The sequence below is a fragment of the Anas acuta genome, chromosome 17, assembly GCF_963932015.1.
Source record: "Anas acuta chromosome 17, bAnaAcu1.1, whole genome shotgun sequence".
NCBI lineage: Eukaryota > Metazoa > Chordata > Aves > Anseriformes > Anatidae > Anas > Anas acuta.
This window is the reverse complement of record NC_088995.1, coordinates 13263357-13286168: the sequence shown is the minus strand read 5'-3', so window position 1 is coordinate 13286168 and position 22812 is coordinate 13263357. Positions and strand designations below refer to the sequence as shown.

The 22812-nt window shown below is 37.2% G+C and overlaps 1 protein-coding gene across 3 annotated transcripts in view; it reads left to right on the top strand.

The window, feature by feature from the left end:
• The window catches only part of ADGRD1 (adhesion G protein-coupled receptor D1), a 156171-nt gene that overhangs the window by 64324 nt on the left and 69035 nt on the right, over positions 1–22812 (top strand). For all 3 annotated transcript variants that reach the window (XM_068653723.1, XM_068653722.1, XM_068653724.1), the window contains one exon: positions 22314–22387. In XM_068653723.1, coding sequence (XP_068509824.1) covers positions 22314–22387 — 74 coding nt within the window. The remainder of the gene's footprint in view (positions 1–22313; positions 22388–22812) is intronic.

Below are 22812 nucleotides of genomic sequence, written 5' to 3'. Positions count from 1 at the left end.
TGGATCTTATATTCTTTTGCCTTGCGCTTTGTGTTGTTCTCTACAGCTATGCACAGTGAACACTGCCACAGGTCTTTTATTACTCAGTAGCATTTGAGCCTGGCTTTGCACATACAAAAATGGCTAGAAGAAGCTCTGGATATTTGTGCCTTTGCAAGACTTGGCTCATCTTCAGTGCCGTAAATATATATATATATATATATATATATATATATATATATATATATATATTTATTTATTTATTTATACTTGTCCTTTAAATTTCTGTTTAATCCTGATTTTTATTAAAGCTTAGTGGTATACATTAATGACATACTCTCTTCAATATACGTATTTTTATGTCAAAGTATTTTGTTTGAGAAAGTCATCATCATCTAGTGAGCTGGAACACTGAGAGACAGAAAAAAGCTAACACACAAACGACTGTCTTATTATAAGCTAGGAAAGGTACAAAAAAAGATTTGGATAGAAAAACCTTAAAACAAACAGAACTTTTGGCCAGCAAGTTAAATTATAAGGGTAAAGTTTAAACACAGCTGTTCAAGAAAACCTTGAAGGTTTTGTGGAATAAGGCAAGTTCTTAAGTTCCTAAAGGAATAACTATAAGAACAAAACTCTAGTAACTTGAATACAATTAATAGAAATGAAAAACAATGCAAACTTTTACTCAGACTCTGAACTAAACAGCACCTAAGTTTTAATGAGATTAAAAAAGATGCTATATGCTTTAAAATGCACTGTAAGACTCTGCACTTCTTGATTTGTGTTGGAACTGAATGTAAATACTATGAAAAAAGCTTTTCATGTGGCATTTCTGGTTCATGGCTAACCAGGCACTATGGGGAATCTCATGCAACTGTCATTCCCATGAAATTGAAGAAGACGCAGTTAGTGGGCCAGTCTTCAGATATGCTATGAGTAAGCCATGCAGTTTTGGAGCAGTGTCCCAGATTTCTGAGCTTTCTAAATTTAAAATAAGGAAAAAAAAAAAAAAAAAAGGTTTGGAAATGATCTGGTTTTGGTAGTTTCTTCCAGTGGACCACTGTTCATTATTATCCCTTTCTTGTGATCTGCCCACTCCAGTTTTAAAAAGGCCTTGTGATATAGTTTGATCAAGCTGAGCCATCAGAAAATGTGAGTGTATTTATTCTAAGCAGGCTCTAGGGGCCTGCCTGTGATACAAAACCTGATATCTGTAAGAGAAAACCAGATGCTTGGTATCTTTCTGATGAAGTGTAACACTTTAAATAGTCTCTTTGGTTTGTTCTAATTCTTAGAAACAAAAGCATGGATGATCTGTCAAAGTTATTCAGTGTTCACTTATTTTTATTTGTTTTACACATTGTTTTCCAGAGCATTGTCGAATTAATGTATAAATTGCTATCATTCATAATTACAGTCCCAAATAGCCAAATCTGTTTTCTGTAAGGATAAATATGAAGACGAATCTATTTGTATAGGAATATTATTTCCGTATATTTACTCCATCCATCCCTATACTGTCCTGGACTATGGCTGCTGTGCTACCCCTGATCATTATGCTAGGGCACTACAGTTCTATGCAGTCGGTGATTTCAATTATAAAAGGAGAGTAAAAAGGATAGTTTTAAACTGACCAAGCGTTTGACATCTAAAATTGATTTTTGGATCTGGCATTACTTTCTGTTAATTTTAACAGAGTATTTAAATGTGTTTGCTTCACTTAGATGAAATAAGAATTAGTATGATGAATTATATCAAGAACAGAGAGATTCTGTAATTTTCCAGTGCTTCAGTTTTCCCATTTGTGAAGTGGATATGTTCATCTTTCAACTTTTTTGTTCTTAATCTTTTCTGTTTAGGTATTTGGGTCTTCAAAGATGAAACTGGACAGACAGTGCTTGGCATATTGGGACTTAACACAAATAGACACTTGGAACAGATTTTAGTATATATTAGAGCTGCATCATTGATAGGAATTAATTAGAAGTTAATGTATGATGTATTTTTAGAAGTCTTCCTGTTTCAATGCACATATTTAAAACAAACAAATAAACAAACCCCAACAACTTCCCACCACTAGTTTCCAAATAATAATCAAGAAAGCCGTGTTCTGGTCCTGCTAAAGACAATAGTGAAATTTCTACCAGACTTCACAGAGACCAGGAGTTGGCTGTTTATGTATATGTATTATTTTTTCAATAAAAACAAGCCAAACTAAATGAAAACAATTTGGGCAGTTCACATAGTTGCTGGCTCCCATATGCCACAAATATTTTACTATTTGTTTTGTGTCCATTTCTCATCATAAATCAGACATTCATTATTCAACTTGATAGTAAGATCTTTGGAGAAGAAACTGTTATGCAATAAATAAATAAATAAATAAATAATCAAATTTCTATCTGAAGTTATTTTCTTAATCATTTTATTTCTTTAGCTAAGACCTCTTTTATGCCATGTACTGTGATAGAAAATTGCATGCATCAAAGAAATGGCCTCAATTTTCCCCAAGTGGCTATGTGCTTAGTTTCTATGATTCATATAGGATTCACATATGTGTTACTTTATTATTATTATTATTATTATTATTATGTATTATAACCTTGGTCTCTTGGAGAAACTTCAGGAGAAAATTTATTCTTCTGTTGAAGTCAACAGAAAGATTTAACTAAAACTGGAAACACCATTGCACTCTTAACTATTTTCTCCTAGAAAAATGTGTCTTATTTTTCTTTCCCAAATATTATTTACCCAGATAAGGATCCTGTATATATTTTATAGTAGTGACTTGTTCCTTCCTGAGCTTTCTGGAGGGAAATCTCAAGAGCTAGAGTTTCAGAGCTATCAGCCTGTATGCTGTAGTCTGTGACAGGCTGCACAGAACTCAGAGCCCTATGGGAAATCTTTTTTTCATCACAGGAGTCTGTGGACATCTGCTCTTACTTTGTGCTCATTCTCATTCTTGTCACACAGATCAGTTCAGAGGGAAGGCACTAGTGACCAGGTGAGCCGCCAAAATTACTTTGTTTAGTTTAACTTAATTTTACTGGTAATCATAGCCAGCAACTGAACCGGTAGTGGAAGCTTTCTCCAATCCAGAAGTTTACAATACTTCTTATTTTAGTCCTTTTTACTGCCACAGATGAGATTGTTTGACTTATGGTTTATGAGACGTTTTAGGAGAAAAAGCACTGTATATAAATGAAAGATATTATTATTACTATTACAGGGTTCTCTATAACTTTTATAGTTCAGAGGCTGTCAGCATTTTCTTTAGAAACCCTGTATTTTAGGTGTCTAAAGTTTGGCCTTGAAGTTGTTCTCAGAGTTAAAGCTTGAAATACTAGAAGCAAGCTCAAAATAAAATTGTTTTTCCTTTTCTTCTTTTCATGTAAAATGAAAACAAGTTCTTTACAACACAAATCTTAGATAAACAAATGACACTGTTGGCCTCAGGCCATGCTTTGTCATACTCTAAAACAATAAAATTCCCCAAACAAGAAAAAACAACAAAACCTCCAACCAACAATCCCCGCACTCCCAATGCTTAGCCTTAGTTTTTCTTTATTCTAATGAATATCTCTTAAAGTCATTACCCCAGTAGGATTGATCTAGGTTTACACAGATTCGGTGGGCCTGCTCCTTTTGCCACCAAAATTGGTGAAAGAACTCCCAATACTGGAAGAAAAGCATCTTGGGAAAAGCAGTAAGATAACAATAGGGAAAACATGCAAAAATAAAAGTATGTCCTTGGAAAAGTAGGTGATAAACACAGCTTCAGGATTTTTAACATATGCCATCCAGAAACGTTAGCAGTGCTGTCATACTCTGGTCTGTAATGTTTCCTATGTCAGTTCCCTGAGGAATACAAATTAGTTGTGTAAACCTCCCAGATACCAGTATACGTTTTCTAGGCAGAGATTTAATGTGAGTGAATTTAATAATTTACCCTGTTACATATAGGCTGAAAACCAAGAGAATGTGACTGAGAGAGAAACAATTGAATTGTTTTGAAAATCTTTTTAATTTTTTTAAAAAGTAGTCTTTTTTTTTTTTTTTTTTCTTTTCCCTTATGTGGGGGAAATGGTATGGAGATTGTATAGAAAAGGTGCAATTTTCCATATTTTAATTATTAAAATTTCCTGACATTTTTATTTTTCCAGTCCCACGTTACACCAAAAATGGAAAAGACAGAAAAAATTTAAACAACTCCATCCACATACAAACAAAGCATAAAGAGAAATTATTTTTCCTGAAGTTTCAGGAAAAATAAGAAACAATTCTTCATGAACCTTTAGGTTTTCTGTCTAATGAATGAACTTAGAAATGGAGAATTTCACATCACAAATAAAATAAAATAAAATAAAATAATGGACAGGTATACATGTGATTTTCTTCTTTGCTATCTCTGTCTGTGTCTGAGAAAGTTAAATTTCCCCAACAAGTAATTTTATATCATCATGTTTGAGCACAGTTTGTGCACTCAACATCCGTATCTGTGGCTCTTTTTTGGATATGATCCCTTTTTACTATCAGATAAACTTAAGTCTAATTTAATCGCAGTGAATTTGTTCTGTGAACAGAATGTATTTTGAGATTCTCTCCCTCCTGTGTTCATGTGCTTGTTTGCGTAATTTCCAACCACAGTCAAAATACCACTAGCATTGTCCAGAGAATGTATTTTAGTTTGCAATTTTGTGCTGTGTCTTTTAGCTTAGGGAATAGTAAAAAACACCACTTCGCATAGATATGCGAAGCTAGAATTAGATGCCAATAGTTCTGTTTGAGTAATATACACTCTGTTTCAGCCTGAAATGGAAGCATTCTCCCAAAGAAATTTTTGTCACCATAACAAGTAGGGGGGAAGAATCATTTTCTTTTGCTTTAAACGACCCTCTAAGAAAAGCATTCTTGAAAGACAGAACAAAACAAGATACAGTCAGCCACTTTTTTTTTTTTTTTTTTAAGAAATAATATTGTAAAGGCTACAATCAAAACAAGTAGAAAAACCCTTACTTTTAATTGTGGGAAATCTGCACACGTTAGATAGTTTTGTGAGGATATTTTAAACCCTGCCTCAGCCCTCAGCATGCCAGCAAACCACTTTATATAGCCTGTGTCAGAGGAACTGTGTTAGTAATTGATGCTGGGGAGCTGGAGACTGCCATGTCAGAGTCTCATGATTGCTACGTTCATTGGCTTGTGTACGTTATTAGCGGTTGGATGGCAGTCCCCTGGTGTAGCATACATTAAAGGCTGCTTGTGTTAATTACTAGGAAGGAAAAGACAAAAGTAGGTATTTGGGATGTCATTTTTTGTCAGCTGAAGACAACAAATCCAAGTCTAGCGAGTGCTGTAACCTATAATATCCATCTACCACATAGTCATATGCTGCAATTTGCATAACATATATAGCCATCTAGGTTAATTCTATTCCATGGGGCGTGTTACTATGTATGCTTAAATTTATCTTGAGATTTTTTTCAATATTTTAACAAGTTCCCACTGAGATAGAGGGATCATTAGGCACCCAGTGAAAAGAACAGAGAAGAGCCCTGCATACCACTTCCTCGGCGTGCAGTTGACAGTAAGATTGCAATCTAACTGCAATCTCATTTATGTACGTCAAGGATGAGAGTAGATTTCTGCTGTCTGGACTGCCCAAGGCTGGAATTAGTTTCACTGTTCCTTCTATTAAGTTAAAAAATAATGTGATTGTTGTTATGCTTTCAGTCCTTGAGGGCTGGGAAGAAAGAGAAGCCAAAAGCAGAACAAGTGGGATGTGGATATAGGAAGAAATAGTATTTTCATAGCCTCAATTCTTCAAGTGTAAGACATGTTTCTGCAATACAGATTACATCTAATAACCCTCAATATTGCATCAGATAGTTACTGAGTATGCCTGAATGTTTGTATTTGGCCTTCAGATGTCTTCTATATATTTTCTTTTTGTTTTCTCATGAAAGTTCTTATGACATTTAGTTATGTTGCATTCCCTAAGTGTCTGTAAATAATTAAGAAGATCCTTACAATGGTGCAAACCAAAGGACGTGTAATTTTGATCGCTTGAGTCGCCCCTTCCTTTTGTGGGGAGACTCAGATGGGAATGATACTCATATCTCTGTGATACAGCATCCGTCTCTAGGGTTCTGTTCTGTGATGTACAATGCCTAGGCAGAGCGCAGGTGGCTGAAGTGTTCTCCAGCAAGACTGAAAATTCCTCTTCACAGCAAATTAGACTGCATTTGTAGGAAGAGAATACAGCGGAAACCCATGAAGGAGATTAGGGAGTGAACAGGGCCATCACACACAACAAATGCTTTCCTATCCTTAATATTTCCTGGCACAAATTCCATTTTGAACAGAGCAGCTCATGTTTATATGCCTTGGGGCAGCCTGTATCTGGGTCAATCAAGAACAAAATGCTAGAAAATAGTGCAACCTGGAACAACAACAACAAACAAAAAGTACAAAAGTAAAATGTTCTCCTAAAGCAGGCTGAACCTCTGTGCTGTAAAGGGCTCTAGTCTGGAAGGCTCTTACTAGATACTTTTAGGTAATGAAATCTGTCAGTATCTGAAGTCTCTGAGGGTGTTAATGAGAAATTTTGCTGGCCTTATAATAGAAAGAATGATCCAAACCTCCTTTAAATCCAAATAAAGACCTTAACCTGCCTAAATGGGCTTGGGATCAAGCCATAAATTCTGTGGTGAAACTCACTTCAAAGGCAGATTGAGCTGAATATACACTTGGAAGATGTGATGTGAACCCGTAACAAAGCTTTGATTACTGTTAGGAGAGTCCCTTGACAATGTGCCTCAGACTGGGTCTAGGGCTGAGCAGTAAAGCTGCTGATCATCTTGATGGAGAAACTCCCTCTATACAGCACTAAGCCCTGACTGAGCAAACAGCTTCTGTAGATGATAGGCACTGCATACAATTCATCCTGATTCTCAGTGCTCACCCTGAAGCTCCTTATAGGTCCAGTGCAACATAAAAAGACTAACTAAGCATGACTATGACAGATCCATTGATAAAATTACATTTCAAAAGCTTGCATTCAGAAGTCATGCTGAACTTCCTTAAAGATCAAAATTTTATTTTTTAACTGACAGCAAACATTAAAGATTACACGTTCCTGAAACATATTGACTTACCTAAGCCATTGGAAATGGCCTTTGGTTTTGGTGCTTTTCCTGCTCTCCAGAGGGTGAATGTGGTAACAACTAGGAGTTTGCTAAAGCAAACAATGAGAGGAGAAGTGGGTTCAAAACTCCAAAAAAGGGCTGGTTGGATCAATACTTTGCTGATGGGAAATAAACAGAAATGAATCACTACTGTAAAAAAAGGAAATAAGAGTCCTGGCTGCATTACTGAAGTCCTAAGGTGAATGCTGTGAGTGCTCAGAAGAGTCCCTGAGCTATTCTATTCTATTCTATTCTATTCTATTCTATTCTATTCTATTCTATTCTATTCTATTCTATTCTATTCTATTCTATTCTATTCTATTCTATTCTATTCTATTCTATTCTCTGTGCACTGGGTACATCTTACTTAAAACGTACCTAACATGCTGGGTAACACCAGAGGTAGCTGGCTGTTGTGCAGCACTGTTTGAAGAGACATCAGTGATAATCCTGTTGGTAAATAATGTTTCAGATGGGATTTTGCTGCTTTTGAGACCTGTACTTTCTTTTGTTCCCTTATGAAGTATGCTTAGACAGATTATAAATTCTTGTTTTTGTACACGTCTGAGTCCAAGAGGAAGAAAGAGGTGTGTTTTTCCTTCCCTCATCCCATCTTCCTACCCTTCCCCAGGCTCTTCTGCCCTTTGATTCTGTGTAGCACTAGGAGACCCTAGTGAAAGGTTGGCCATAAACTCTAAGACGGCATATAAATTATATTCCTTTGCTTTGTGTTGAGGCTCAAGGCTGTTTCACTCAGGTGCTTTAAACTCATGATTTATTAGTCAGCATAACCTGAGCTATACCCTGCAGTGATCTTGGTCCCCACCAGATAAATTACAGCCCGATGGTACAGTTTTCTGAGGCTGTTTATGTTTTGTTCCCATTAACTACGGCAAAGCGTGCAGGGTAGTCCAAGAATTCCAGTGACTGCATAGATGTCACAGCATTGATGCCAACCTACTATGCTGAGGAGATTCTAAATACTTCTCTAGGGAAGGATTTTTTTACTCTTTCTTCTCTTCTGACTTTAGAAATACTTGAATTGAATACTTGGTTTTGAATTACCTACCATGAGTGTTTGCAAAAGAACATCTAATTTGTGTTAAAAGAGAGAGAGAAAAAAAGAGAGACTTTGCATTGTTTTAATGAGCCCTTTTTTAAGGATTTCTAAAGGAGCATTAGATAATATGGACATAGGATAGATGTGGGTAGCATGTGTCATTGTTGCATACAAGCATACTAAAAGTTCTTAGGTTGTAAGTAATAGTTGGAAGGAATCTCCTGGTTTATTTGTATTTTGTGACATGTTAACCATTATCCATTTATTAAAAAATACATTTATTTTTAAGTCTGTCAGCCATTTATTGAAATATTTATAAAGTATAAAAGGGATGTCTTAATTTTAAGTGTGGCCCCACTGGATATATTCCCATGAACACAAGCAAGACTGTTTCCAAAAATAATGTTTAGTGAACAAATGAAAGTTCCATGCTCCATGGTATAAAGCATCCCTAACTAGCACTCAGATGACACTGAAATATTTGCTGTAATGTTCTGAGACATGGTGTTCCTAGAGCTGGACTGTCTTTCTTTTTAATAACTCTTAATCACAGCAGAACAGAAATATTGTGCCTTGTACCTACTGCAGTTACTGGGAGTTTCTTTCCTAAGTTCAGTGGGAACAGACTGGGTACCTCTGAGCCCTTTAGAGCTTCTGTCATGCAGCAGTTTGCTGAAGGCATTTGCTTTTTGGTTCGTAATTGTTTCAGAAGCTATATAGAATTATCCGAGTAAATTAAATTGTGCAGTCAGCCATTTCTGTTTGCATATGATTATAGTTTTGTTAGGTCTAAAAGCATTTCCCCAATTTATGCAATGTATTTTACTTTAAAAAAAAGAAGAAAAGAGAGGATGCCGATTGATGTGCAGGGTGCCGTGTCTCAGCAGCTTACTGGAATGTGGCACTCTGGAATATTGATTAAGTATTGGCCACTGCATCTTGTTAAGATGCTTAAAAATCCAGGTTACCAAAAGGTGACATTTCACTGAAGTGCAAGAAAGAGAAAGCAAGGGGGTGCAGCAGCATTTCTAATGAGGCAGGAACATGAGATTTCTCATTCTTTTCCTGTTTTAAATTGTTGTGCTAAGTAATCAACAAGTGAGCCTGGAGATTTTGCAAAAATCTTTGCCAAGCTCTAATTACCATAGTTACGTTCCTCAAACCATTAGCTCAGTCTCCAGAGGGACCCATTGCTGATTTCAGGAATCACATGGAAAAACTGAGCTCCAGACAAACAGTGCAAACTGGGAGCTGAGTAATTTTAGAGGCATTTGAATTATGGCAGAAGATGCCATAAATTGCCATACCATGTGGCACTTTGCACTGTGCCCAGATGAATCATCAGCCAGCAGGCAGTAACACCTTAATGGGCTGCTTGCTTCTCTTCCTCAGCCTGCAGCAGTGCGCTTTGGGTTTGCTTCACCCCACCGATTCAGCTGCACACAACCCTTCTGATCAGGTGTTCATGTAAACTTTTAGCTAAGGGAAAAGAGGAAAACTCGGTGTCATTCACAATGTGGCTGAAGACTGAAAGTTGAACGTACCCCTATTTTAAGAATTTAATCCCAGTTAAACTGAAAAGAAATCAATCACTGAAACTTGAGTGCCTCAGCTCCTCAGGAGTGCATCATTTATCGCTGTTCTGCCAGCACAGCCTTGAAGTTGCCCTCGTATTCCTGCGGTCCTGAAGGCTGCGGCTGTGCCAGCCCTTGTCCTTGTGTGGTGAAGCCATCAGCAGAGCCAGGGGCCCTGATTTAAACTGCAGCCAGCTACAGCTCTGTCACTGCTGAATCAGCAGCTCTATCTGCATTATGTCTAGAGCCGTACATGAAGCTCCACTAGCTGCCATTCTCTCATTAAAAAAAAAAATGAGTTCAATGGCTTAGTCTCATGTTACTCAACTTTGTAGCTAGAGCTAATGGAGCAGGCCTAATTCGAGTGGTTCTCGATTCACTGGATGTGGCTGATGCACAAATCAAATAGTTCTGGCACCCTCACAGTTCCTGTGAGTGAAAAATGACATTGAACTTAATAGCTGTGTGTGCTTCATTCTCATTCATGCAACAGACTAAAAGACAACTCATATTTGGCAAATGTACAGGAATGGGAGAAAAGATTCAAATCAGAGGAAGAAAAATGTAAATGTTCTTGACAGATTTTTTTTCCACAATAGAAAGAAAGAAAGAAAGAAAGAAAGAAAGAAAGAAAGAAAGAAAGAAAGAAAGAAAGGAAGGAAGGAAGGAAGGAAGGAAGGAAGGAAGGAAGGAAGGAAGGAAGGAAGGAAGGAAGGAAGGAAGGAAGGAAGGAAGGAAGGAAGGAAGGAAGGAAGGAAGGAAGGAAGGAAGAAAAAAGGCAAGCAATGGAAAGCCATGAAATTAATCCTAGAAGTACCTAGTCAGGACAGTATGATATCTTAGTAGGATGCTACAGTCTAAAAAAGTCTTTCACAGAGCCTTGCAAGAGTGTTTGTTACATTGCTCTGCAGCTCAAGAAGCATTGCAGAAAAGGATTTTTGTCTGTGTCTGAGGATTAATATTAAAACCAATGTGGTACAGATTTGGGTTGTATCTAAGAGAGCAATCTTGCTCCATGTCTGCACTTCCTTGTCTCATTTATTGATCGTGTTGCTTAAGACAGCAGCTTTAGAGCTTTAGCATCTTAATGTGATAGAAACCTTGCATTTTTCTTGGGGTTCTTTTTTTTTTTTTTTTTTTTTTTTCCCAGGTCAGTTTTACTCTGGGGCTGTATGGCTGGATGCTTGTTAGAAATGAAACAAATGAAGAAATAAAGTAGCAGGCTTATGTCTTCCACCTGGAGTTTGGGGAGAGAGAAGTCAGGGGAAGAAAGTCCCTGCATTCACTGGGAACTTAATGAAATATTCAGATGATCCAGGGCTGCTTATCAGAAAATGACACAGTATTAGGCTGTATGTTAACACATACATTTACAGTGGTCTTTGCAGATGTTATCTGGATTCCCACTGTGTAAAGCATAACAAGATTGAGAAGATGTATTTTATTTTGAGATATTACAGACTAAATAGGTAGGATAATGGACATGAAACCAAACACTGAATCAGGAAAGAACCAATGAAGAGTCACATGAGGAAAGAGAATTTGAGAATAAAACCACGTATCCTGAATCCAAGTGATTTTTTGATTACACAGAATAAACATTCCCTTATCTCACCTAGTGGGCCTGAATATCTTGAAGCTTAAGCAAGCATAAAGTTTTTGCAATATTTCCCAATCTGGTTACAACAGCCTTATCGTAGAAGGACTGTGCACTGTATCTTTCTGAAAGTCTTTGTCATGAGATGTGGCATTGCAATTGGAATGTTTATTGTACTCTGTCATTATTTATACTCCATCGCCTCCATTGACTGCCTGTCTCACCCGCTCTGCAGAGATTAGCAGAGTCAGGGACAGGATAAATGATGATTAGTAGCTAGTCAAGGGATATAAGAACTGAAAGGGTCAATATAAAACAAAGCCTGCCACATATAATTCACAAAGAATGTGAGGCATTGCTTTTCATTTGCAACATTCGCATAGCCAGGATTTTAATGAGAATGGAAAATGCTAACATATAAATCCAATCCTATAAAAAAAAATTAGCAATGGGCATACTGAGTGGTAAATATTTTTACAATTAAGCCTGGTACTCTGTTTCTGACATGAACTATTAAAACTCCTCCTAAAGCTTTCATTAAATCATGTCTTCAAACTGCCCTTTAAAACCTAGGCCTTTGCACAGAAATGTTAGCAAAGATGACAGTACAAATACATAATGATGAACCAATTGAATATCTTACACAATCATTTTTTATTTATTTATTTTTTTTAAAGGACATAACAAAGACCTGATCAAATTCTCACTGAAACTCATGGAGGAGCTTCTCCAGAAATCTGAAGAAGCTGACGTTTTCCTTCAGGAGTACATTTTTTTTCCATATTAGGGTATCTGTGTCATAAACCAGAGTTCCAGTATGTGCTAAACACAGAAAACCAAAAGCTTTGTGTCCGTGGCTTGAAGACCTTGCTCCTTCGGTGCTCACTTAACTCCTGTTGAATTGCTCTCATTTCTGTTCTACCTTGCCAAGGGCTACAAAGCCCTTGCTTATGCAGGTGTGTATATGGGAGATGGGACGGTGCTTCAGCTGGTGCCCTGGGCAAAACCTCACTAGCTTAGCTGGGATCCCCAGGGAGACTCAGGGAGCCTTTCCTGGGACCAGCAGCCCTTGCCCCCTTGCCAAAGAAACACAGAATCATTTAGATTGGAAAAAACCCATCAGATCATCAATTCTACCCATCACCTAACACTACCAAGTCCTGCTTCATGTGCAGCATTTGGCTGTATCAGACCTCTTGCAGTCACAGGCTGCCAAAGCTATCCATTCCCAGTAGCTAAGTTTGTCCTTGCAAGTGGAGTACAAGGCACTGAAGTCTTCACAAAGAAAGATAAATGCAATATTCCCAATAATTCCATAAACAGTCTATTGTTCCTGTTATTACCATGCAGAGTACATGAAATTTTAATGATCACTGCTCTAAGCTGTCAGAGTCCTTGTGCTCTTCAAAATAAGGACACAGACTTTGTGCAGGGCATATTTGTGCTTTTTCTTTCCGTGTACTTAGAAAAGGCAATATATATTGATTCTTCACTTAGAAATCTGGTAGTTTTGGGCTAACTACTGTGGCTCATTGTGTGAAAAAAATGTGTTAATAGAGTCTAAAGCCTCTTCCATAATAAATATGACTAAATATTGATTGATTCATCTTATAATTGATACTTTCTGTCTTGTGAGCAACAGATGTTTGCTAATCCAGCCCTCATTTGTGTATTGGCAAAGAAGTATGCAAAACCTAAACAAAAAAAAAAAAAAATCCCAGTGGGACTTGCTGTTGGGTTTTGTAGTTTTGTGTTGTTTCTGAATTCAGGGCAACTTCTTGCTGGTGCTGGTGCATGTTATTTGTAGGGACTGAACCTCTGTTTCAAGGGTTTTCAGTTTCAGCTGAGCTTTGTGAAATCTACTTATCAGCAATCCAAGCGTGTCTGTTTTGGGATACAAGTGACTGTAACTGTTCTGCAGACCTTGGAGCAAACGCAGGCAGGCACTGCCCGTCTCTCCGTCCTGCTTCCCTCCCACAGGCACTGCCCCGCAGTGGGCAGCATGCCCAGCACCTATCCAGCTCGTGCTGAGTTCTCCCAGTTTCTTGTTTCTGGTTTAAATTCTCTCTGCTGAAGTTACTTAGGGATTGTGAATCACAGCTGCAGCTTAAATGTTAAATTGTGTGTCTTGAATGTTTCTCATCAGATGCAAATGTTTCTCTTAAAAAAAGAAAAAAAAAAAAAAAGCCATAAGGAGGAAAAGCCTAAGCAATGATTTGGAAACTAAGAATTGTGGAAATATTACCTAATAGGAAAAGTATTAAAATTGATTCTACTCTGTGCATCCCTTTAAAGGATTACGCTTTGTGCCTGCCTTCTGGTCCCTGTCACAGCTCTTGTCATTGCCTAGACATTGCTTCCTGTTACAGAGCTCTGCAATAGGCCTGGATAGTTGTATAGCAAAGGGAAATATTTCTGCCTATGTCAAAATATTATAGGTGAATGGGGGGGAAAAATCAATTGTTTATCTCTTTCACTGTGGTTCTGTTGGATTAGAAAAGATGTCCATTTTTAATAGTCTTTTTATTATGAATCAAACCAGTTGTTTTCCTTCAGCAGTACTTTCACATGAGTTAAGAAAATCAGAGGGAGCTAAAAAAGGGTATATGGAACAGGACATCTGCTTCTCATTTTATAAAAGAAATGCATTTTTAATGTAATAATGCATAGTAGCAGGAAGAGGCATAGCAAAAAGAAAGAAACAAACAAAAAATACCAAAAGACACTGTTGTCCATTTCATTAAGCAATTTTGGAAAGTTACCATGGATTTGTATCAGCATGACCACAAACTCTCCTTTAGTATGTTGATTGTAAGCTGGGTGGGGGAAAACTGAAATGATAGTTCATTCATCTGTCCAAAAAGGGCCAGTAAGGTTCTCGCACCTTATATCACTGGAATCTTGCAGGACTGGTGGATGGGTTGCACAGGCATCTTTGTAAGTATTTACATTTATTCACATTAAAAAACAAACAAACAAAAACAAAAACAAAAACTTTTTTTTTTTTTTTTTTTTTTTTTTTTCTTAAGGGGCATAAGTATGCAGGAACAGCAAAAGCAACATAATCTTGGATCAGATGAATGACCGTGGCAAAAAGTTGCACTAACAATCAGTCTCGCTTTGTACTATTTGAAGTGGTGTTTTACAAAATTACTTGGAAGAACCAGGCCAAATGCCCAGGTTTGGGGTAGTTTTGTATTGTTAGCTTTTTTATTGTTATTCTTTTATCTGTCCTGATATATTATTTTCATATTGACCCATCTAATACAGACATTAATACAGTTCAGAGCATAAATGATATAGATGGGGATAGTGGTTAGCGGATAACAGCCCTTTAGGATTCTGTGTTCACGACCTCTCAGCAAACTCCACTTCAGGTAGGTCTAAAAATAAAAAGAGGGATATATTTCTTTTTATTTATTTACTTGCCAGTGTGATAAACTATTTTACTCTGTCCCTGACAATCAGAAAGGTTTTATTTTTCTCTGAAGTATGAAGTTCTGGCTGCTCTGAGTGTGTGCTGGAGGGGAGAGAAGGGAAGAGCAGAAATGTGCTCTGCAGGGCTGTGCCCACACATCCTGCTACTGCTGCTGCCAGAGTACCCTAGCAACACTGCATGAAAACAGAATAAGGTCTTTTGAGCAATAAGTAACTGCTTCAACATGGGCACCCTGAGTGAAATAACTTGCATTTTCAATTACCTGATTCAAATTAGATCTGTTTGGAACCAGATCTCATCCATTAATTCTGGAGAGGTAATACCCAGTTGGAGGTTATGCCCTGAGCCAGGTGGAGGCTATGTGCAGTGTCCTGAAGAGTTTGGTGGCAGTGGCTCTGCGTAAACAATTCTATCAATAACGTATGGGAAAGAGACTGGTTCTCCCTTGCTCTCATTTAAATTGACGTGCTAAAACTTAAAGAAGTGAGAAAAACATGTCCCAAGTGTTTAGTATCAGTGATTTAGCTTTGCAGTCCTTTGTCCATCTTTAGATATCTAAACAACATGCTGGTTTATAGGGCTGTGTATGGATAAATTTTGTACTCACACATGGATATAACTGTTTAACTGTAAAGACATATCAAAACCAGCTGACTGCTAAATTAGTAATTAATCAAATGATACTATTTCTAGAACAAGAACATTCATATTTTCACTTTGTAGTTCTTTGGAACAGAACAATGCTGTAAGGGGCATGAGAAATCATTTTTTCACTTAAGCATAAAAGCTGCTTTAGAACATCAGTTCAATCCTCTGTTTACTGGTACTCATATAAGGAAAGGCTGCCCTGCTAGGCCCCATTTCTCACTGACTGGCATTTTAAAATTTTAAACATCAAATATTTACTGATGTAACTTGGTTGCTGCCCAAATTGAATTTCAAAGGTCCTTATCCTGCAGTTTCTATTTGTGCAACTCTATGCATCTCTAATGAAAATGAGCCTTCTCCTTTCCATGGCTATTTTTCAGCCTTTCTGTGCTTTCCATTTATTACCATGATTTACAACAATATTGTGAGTATTATTAATCCAGATTGCAGTCAATGGGAGTTTGGCATGCTTTTACACTGCAGTACTGTGTCTTAAATAGTTTTGGCTTCCAAGCTGAAAGAATTTACCATGCAACTGCTTGTCTCTGCCCAGTGTTAACAAATACATACAAAGCAATCATAGTGCCCCTGTGCACCCGGACCAACAAGAAATGAAAAGGAAAGAAAGATATTGTTGCATATTTGAGATCTTTGAAATTGAGGAGTGTATACAAGCATTGTCCATAGAGGATCCATGGCTTGGTGAAGCTGATCATGGTACTTTTTGCTCAGAAGCTCCTGAGTTCGGACCTCACTACTGACCCACTGATGCCATAATTTGTCAACTACCTGAGGGATCTACATAAATATATCTTCTATGTTAGGGTGGGAATTTTTTAGGCGTGAAATTATAGAAAGACCATTTGGGAACTATGTATGTGTTGTTTAGAGAGACTGTAATCTTAACTCAAAGGTTGCAGTCAGTTTCCATTGCCAAAATTGCTCAACAGTTCAGCAGCTTTCCTTGAGCCTTCTTGGGAAAACCTGACTTTTATACTATTTAGCACCCAAAAACAAAGAGGAGAGCGATTACCTTTTTAACACTGTCAAGGCATTGCACCTAGCATACATTTAGCAATCATTGCCCCAGCTTTTGTATGTGCTGTAATGATTATTATATATGTGCTATATATGATTATATACCACATATGTATATATGTGCTATAATGATTATATACCACAGGCAACTATTTTGCAGATGCACAGTGCCTGACAGCTGCACTGAGATCTGCAAGTGCTCAGATGTTGTCTTGGCAGCTGCTCCATGAAGCCCCTTGCTCAGTGCCATAAGAAAGATGGGATCTTTTGATGCTGTACACACTCAGAAGTAATTTATTTATTTATTATTATTTGTTTGTTTTGCTGTGCACAGTAATTGAGAAAAGAAGTACCAAGGACAATTTCCTCATCCATTCCCTCCTCATTTTCTTTCCCTCTTTATAAAACTATGATCTAATAGAACTGCCAAGATATTTTTCAGTCTGTTGCTCATAGTTTGTTTGTTTTTTGTTTGTTTGTTTGTTTGTTTTTAATGTTTTGTTTTGTTCTTCTCACATTGCTTGCCTGATAAAGCAGCTGTTGAATAGGGTGCTCTGAAAGCTAGGGAAAGCTATTGTAGTATTAGATTAAAAATATTTTTGCAGAAAATTGATATGTTGACTCTTTTTAACCTCAGGTGAAGGAAGATTAAAAAGCAATCCATATTCAATTACATATGCCAACCTGCTAAGATTTTATATGTCTTTATAGGACTTGATATTTCACTGTTTATTTCCTTTATATTATATTAAAGTCCTCCACTCTTTGTATTACCATGCTTTTTAAAACAAAAACAAAGCACCACACCTGTATGTTTGTTCCATTAAGAAATATGCTCTAAGGGTTTTCATGTTGACCCTGGGAGCCTACATATTTCACTGCATCGCTTCAGTAAGCGTGTGCTGGCATAGCACTGTTGACCACAATGGAACTGTTGATTTACATCAGGTAAAGGTCTGGCTTTTATGCACAACACTGTATAATTCCTTGTGGATAAGATAAATTCATTTTCGTATAATTTGTAATAGTTTTTTCATTACACATGCTAGTTACATCTTAGGGTGAATCAGTCAAACAGACTCTAAATTAGAATGGTTGGGTGACCTGGTCCCAGGTCCTTTGCAATGCAGTCTTCTCACAGCTTGGAACAATACAGCCAATATAGAAATAGGTAGTTAGTCTTTCTTTCTCTTTTCTTCTGTTTTTTTTTTTTTTTTTTTTTTTTTTTTTTCTTTTTTTTTTTTTTTTCAGGGAGCTGAGTAGATGAAAGTATCTTAAAGTTTTTATTTTCTAAGTAAGTAAGAGAAGTAGAGTATCTTAGAAGGAAAAGTCAGTGGTCATGTGGTCCTGGATAGGTCATGCAAACATTTAGGATGTCACAGTGTGGAGATGAAATCGTTAAATTAATAAGACTAGTCTCTAACTTATTCCATTAATGAGAATCAAGGTTCATTCCCAGACCTTTAAGAATCTTTCAGTGGGGCTGTGAACTGCACAAAAGACAGAAGTGTACTGACAAGTGGTGGTTTGCAGTAGAGCCCTTTCTCAACACTTTCAAAATAATCCACTGTGTTTGGATGTTCAGAGGACAAGGCTTCAAAATCTCTGAATTAAACAAAATTATGTATTTTGTAAACAGAGTCAAATTAACACCAAATTTAACTTAATTATCTAGTCTATTGATTATCTTAATATTTATTTATTTATTTATTTAATAATTATCTTAACTAAATTATCAAGTGCTTTGAATAAGAGAAAGTCCAACATTAACCTTTGGGCTTGGAGCTACTGAGTTTAGACCAATGGCAGATCTGGCCCAAAGAAATCTCCTTCCTCACATTTGAGAAAAACATATATTTAATTAGAAAGTGCATACCCTCTTCCCTTGGTGGCCACTAAGTATTTGTTTGCTTTTTAAATTCAGGGGAGGAGAGGAGAAACAAACTAATCTCACAAAGGTTCACCCCACCCTCTGCTTGGCTTCTCTTCCTTGGCAGAACTCCCCAGCAGCAGCTGGCTGGCTGTTTTTCTTCTGCAATTCTGTTCATGACATTTCCTGCAACTAGGTTTTTCTGAAGGTTTCCAGCAGTCCTTTTAGCCCCTCACCCCCCTTTTTTGGCCTCTCCCCCCACTAACCATGGCCTTGTCCCTAGTTCCCAGCAGTTTAAGTACCGTATCCCCATCACACTCTACATACCCTCAACACATAGAAGGAGTTTCTGTGGCTTGCATTAAGTCTTACTAATTTACCAAAAAACAGTGGTTAGAATAAGGGATGCTGAACCGCTCTATTTCTGCTGGGGGTCTAAATAGAGACATGGAGCTTGTACTGTGTTTTTCAGTAACATGGGTTGTGTTCCTGGCTATTGCTTGCCAGTGGCCTGCCCTTTGCTTCATTTAATGTAATTCTTTTTGAAGCTACAACACGTAGCCCTCTCCATGCAGAAGAATGGATAAAAAGAACTGAAATTAGGGAGAAGATCTGACAAACAGACCCTGCATTACTAGACATACTGGCACTTTCTCTCTCCATACTACTAAAAACTGCATAAACTGTCCTTTCATAGGCTTTTATAAACATTCAAGTGACTTATTATTTTAGTGTAAAAGCCTACTTGTATATTAAGTTCTTTGTTATCAATGACATTAAATCAATATCCTCAGTGCTACAGGATCCAAGTCACATCTGTGCTGTCACACATAGTTTAACTTAAGAAATGCAGTATTGAGACAGTTTGTTTTTCATTGAGTAATTTAAAGTAGAGCTGTGGAAGATCAGTGAGGGTTTATTCCTCACTGTGGCCAGTTTCTTATATGTTAGGTGGGTTTCTATTCTGTTGACAGTTTTATTACAGAGTTTCAATGAATTCCGAGAAGATGACTGTTATGCAGTTGTCATGAATAGCACAGAAAAAGCCTTGTGATGCCTGCATTGTGCATGTAAAAACACAGAACATAGCCTTTGAGAAAATTAAATAGTTGAAGTGGTATGGATTCTTTTTGTATACACATTATATGTATTTTTTCCATGTGGGTTTACATACAGTTCTGGATAGCACATAGTCCAGGGACTGTATAGCTTTACTTGGTGTACTTCTTTGTCTAATGAGTGACATCTGTGTTTAGAGTCAAAGATGGAGAAAAACAGTAATTCATCCCTTGCCAGAGATACTTAATTGAGGGTAAAACATACATCTGGGATTTATTTGTGTGAAAAGATACACAACTGAAGTATTATGTCTTATTCCAACCTGACCTTGCAGTGCCCTTTTCATTTAGTACATTAAGAATCAAGATTTATCTACAGATATTTCACAAGTCAGAAATAACAGTTATTGTATAATCTTATAATCTTAGCTGCTATTAGAGCAGATCTCACTTTTTTTTTTTTTTTTTTTTTTTTTTCCAGCCACTGCTTTACTCTCATAAAAGTGAAATAATTTGCAATACAAACTGACATTCTTCCAATTGCTTACTTCAGGAAAGCTATGTCATGATGGACGTAACATTATATAGCATAATGGACAAACATTATGCTATGTGCCCTTGTTGCTGGTAAAACAAAGTGAACTGTCAATAAAACCCTAGGTTAACTGAAGTTGCAGAAGGCATTTTTCCAGCCATGGGCTATATCATTAGTCTTCTGCAGTTTCTGAACTTGCAGTCTTCAAAAGTAATCTGAACAGCAAAAGGTGGGATTAAGGGAAAGAAGCAGCTTCTGCAAGGCACTCCATATTTCATATGTGGTTTGGATGGTGTGCAAGACCCCTACTGTAGTTAAAGGTCACGCTCAAGACAGGGTACTTTCTGAAAGGAATGGGAAGTTCACAGTTGATGGAACTAGCAGGGAACATACCAGTGAGCTCTTGGGGCTTTGTGCAGGACCTTTAGAGAACAACCAGAAATAGTGAAGGGCTTTCAAAGATGAGGAAGGACTCCCCTGTGTTAATCAACATCATATAGTTGGGCTTACTGTATCTCTGTAACCACGTGTGGAAAGAAAGTGGCATGATTGGACCTGGAGTTATATCAGTGAGACATCTTCAGGTAATCTGGGGGCTTGTCCCATTGCCACTTCAATGGTGCCATCCTCTCGTGAGAGTGGAAGGTCAGCAGCTCTGTGCCCTGTCCCCCATCAGCATGAGGACCACGTGTAGCTGGGGTTATAATGAATATTGGCAGGGATACTGATTTCTTGTTCAGGGCACTCTGCCATCAGACCACACTGCTGGAATTACAAATAGGTACAAAGTAGTAACTTCCTAAAATGCAGAGGGGCCAGCTTGTTTAATGAGCACTGGGGAGAGAAACAGCAGGCAGCCAGCTCTTCTTCCTCCACCTGCTTGGACTCAGTTTCAGTGTCAGACACTTTAAGTTTTACTGTTTGCTTTGATCCCCTCCTGGAAGAATGCTACGGGAAGTGACTAGAGCTGAGGGGGAAAATAGAGACCCTCAGCAGATAAGTGGCAGTCTGTCTTCTCTAAACTCCACTTCTGGGCTTATCCAGCCTGCAATCTCAGCTGTTTCTATGATGAAGTCTTAGGAAAACCAGGCTCAGTCAGGGAACCAGAAGTTTTATCCAGAAGTTGCTCGAGTAGATAAGAAAATTCCATTTATGTTATCCAGAGGTGTGAGTTAAGAAGATATAAATGGCCTTATCTACAGCACAGCTATTGGGAGTATGTGGAAATCCAGCATGAATGTCCTGGGTTAGAAATGTCTTATCATCGTTGGTAAGGAGGGAACTGTACTACCTTGTGCCTGACACTCAAACTTGTGGGAGAAGAGGAAGAAAATTGCAGAGACTTCTTGTACTTCCTTGAATTTCAGCGTGCTTTTTTTTTTTTTTCTTTGTTTGTTTGTTTGTTTTTTACCTCTTTCTTCTTTAAAACAAAGAGGACAGTGCTCTGTTATTTTCTGGTTTGACAGAAATATTGACTTTGTGTTGCAATAATCCGAGGGCTGTTAATTCACGATTTCTATTGAAGATTCTAGTAATTAAAAAAAAAACAGCCTTAAGGTAGGATCTACCACAGAGTAGATCTGGGGGATTTTTATATTAAAAAGGGTAGAACAGATACTGGAAACCTCTGTTTTGCATATATTGTCTATAATGAACTAATAATTCACTCCAATATTGTTTTAATCATTTTCTCACGAAACTGATGCAATAGAGTGGAGAATGAGGTTTCAATCCTTTCTGAATGGAGGAGACTTAATGTGGCCAAATCTGTTTGTGAAAGATAAAAATTATGTCACCATACTGCCAAAGTCTGTTAAAATAAAATCTTGGATTATAGCATTGCTCTTTCAGTTTGATTATATATTTAAATATAATCACTATGGTGGAAAGAAAATGTATGTGAGTTGGTCATTGTAATGCACATATTTCAGTGTTATTAATCCTAAAATACGAGATTTTTATTACTTAATGTGAACAAACCCCAAAGAAGTGAAATATATGCTGAAAAAATTAACACATATATTTGTGCTTATGTACAATAAGGACGTCTGTTTTGTTATTACTTAAATGGGATGCCAATTTCTCACTCCAAGTGACGTGAATTTAATTCCAGCATGTAAACGTTAGACAATAGCAGCCCTTGCATGTTTGGGGTTTGTGATAAAACCATGAGAACTGAAAAAAAAAAATAATTTGCTTTCAGTAAGGTGGTTAATCTATAATGTCTAGGGAAGTTATTATAATAATAGGAATTTGAACTGATTGAACAATGGATTGTGGTTCTTTTTAAACATTCCTTCAAGGCTTTTCTTTTCTTTCTTGCAGACTCCCAAACAATACAGCCTAGCACTAAATAAGAGTAACAGAGTTCATCTTTACTGTGCATTTCTGGACTATAGGTATGTTACATAATTTAATTTTTTTAACTTGATTTAATCAAATTGCACATAGTTTGTGATGCTACATATTACCTACTTTCTTGTTCTCTTTTATTTATGGAAGTAAATGAAAGTAATGAAACTCTTTACAAGAAATGCAATCTCACTGTGACTTTTTACCATAAATAGGAGCATTTTTTTTCACTGACTTTGTGTTAAGTAGGTGATTGAGAGATTGAAAAGTGTTGGAATCAAAACTAAAATGCAGACTGATACTGATCATGCTATGATGGTTTATGAATATATCCATTTGGGCAGACACTTGGATGTTTTAAGATGGCAAGCCTCCAACATAACCATTGTTTTCTGTGGATCTGTGCCTGTTTCAAAATACCATGTGAGATCTGTATTTAAGAGCTGTGAGTTTTGGCCAATGCATGCAATGA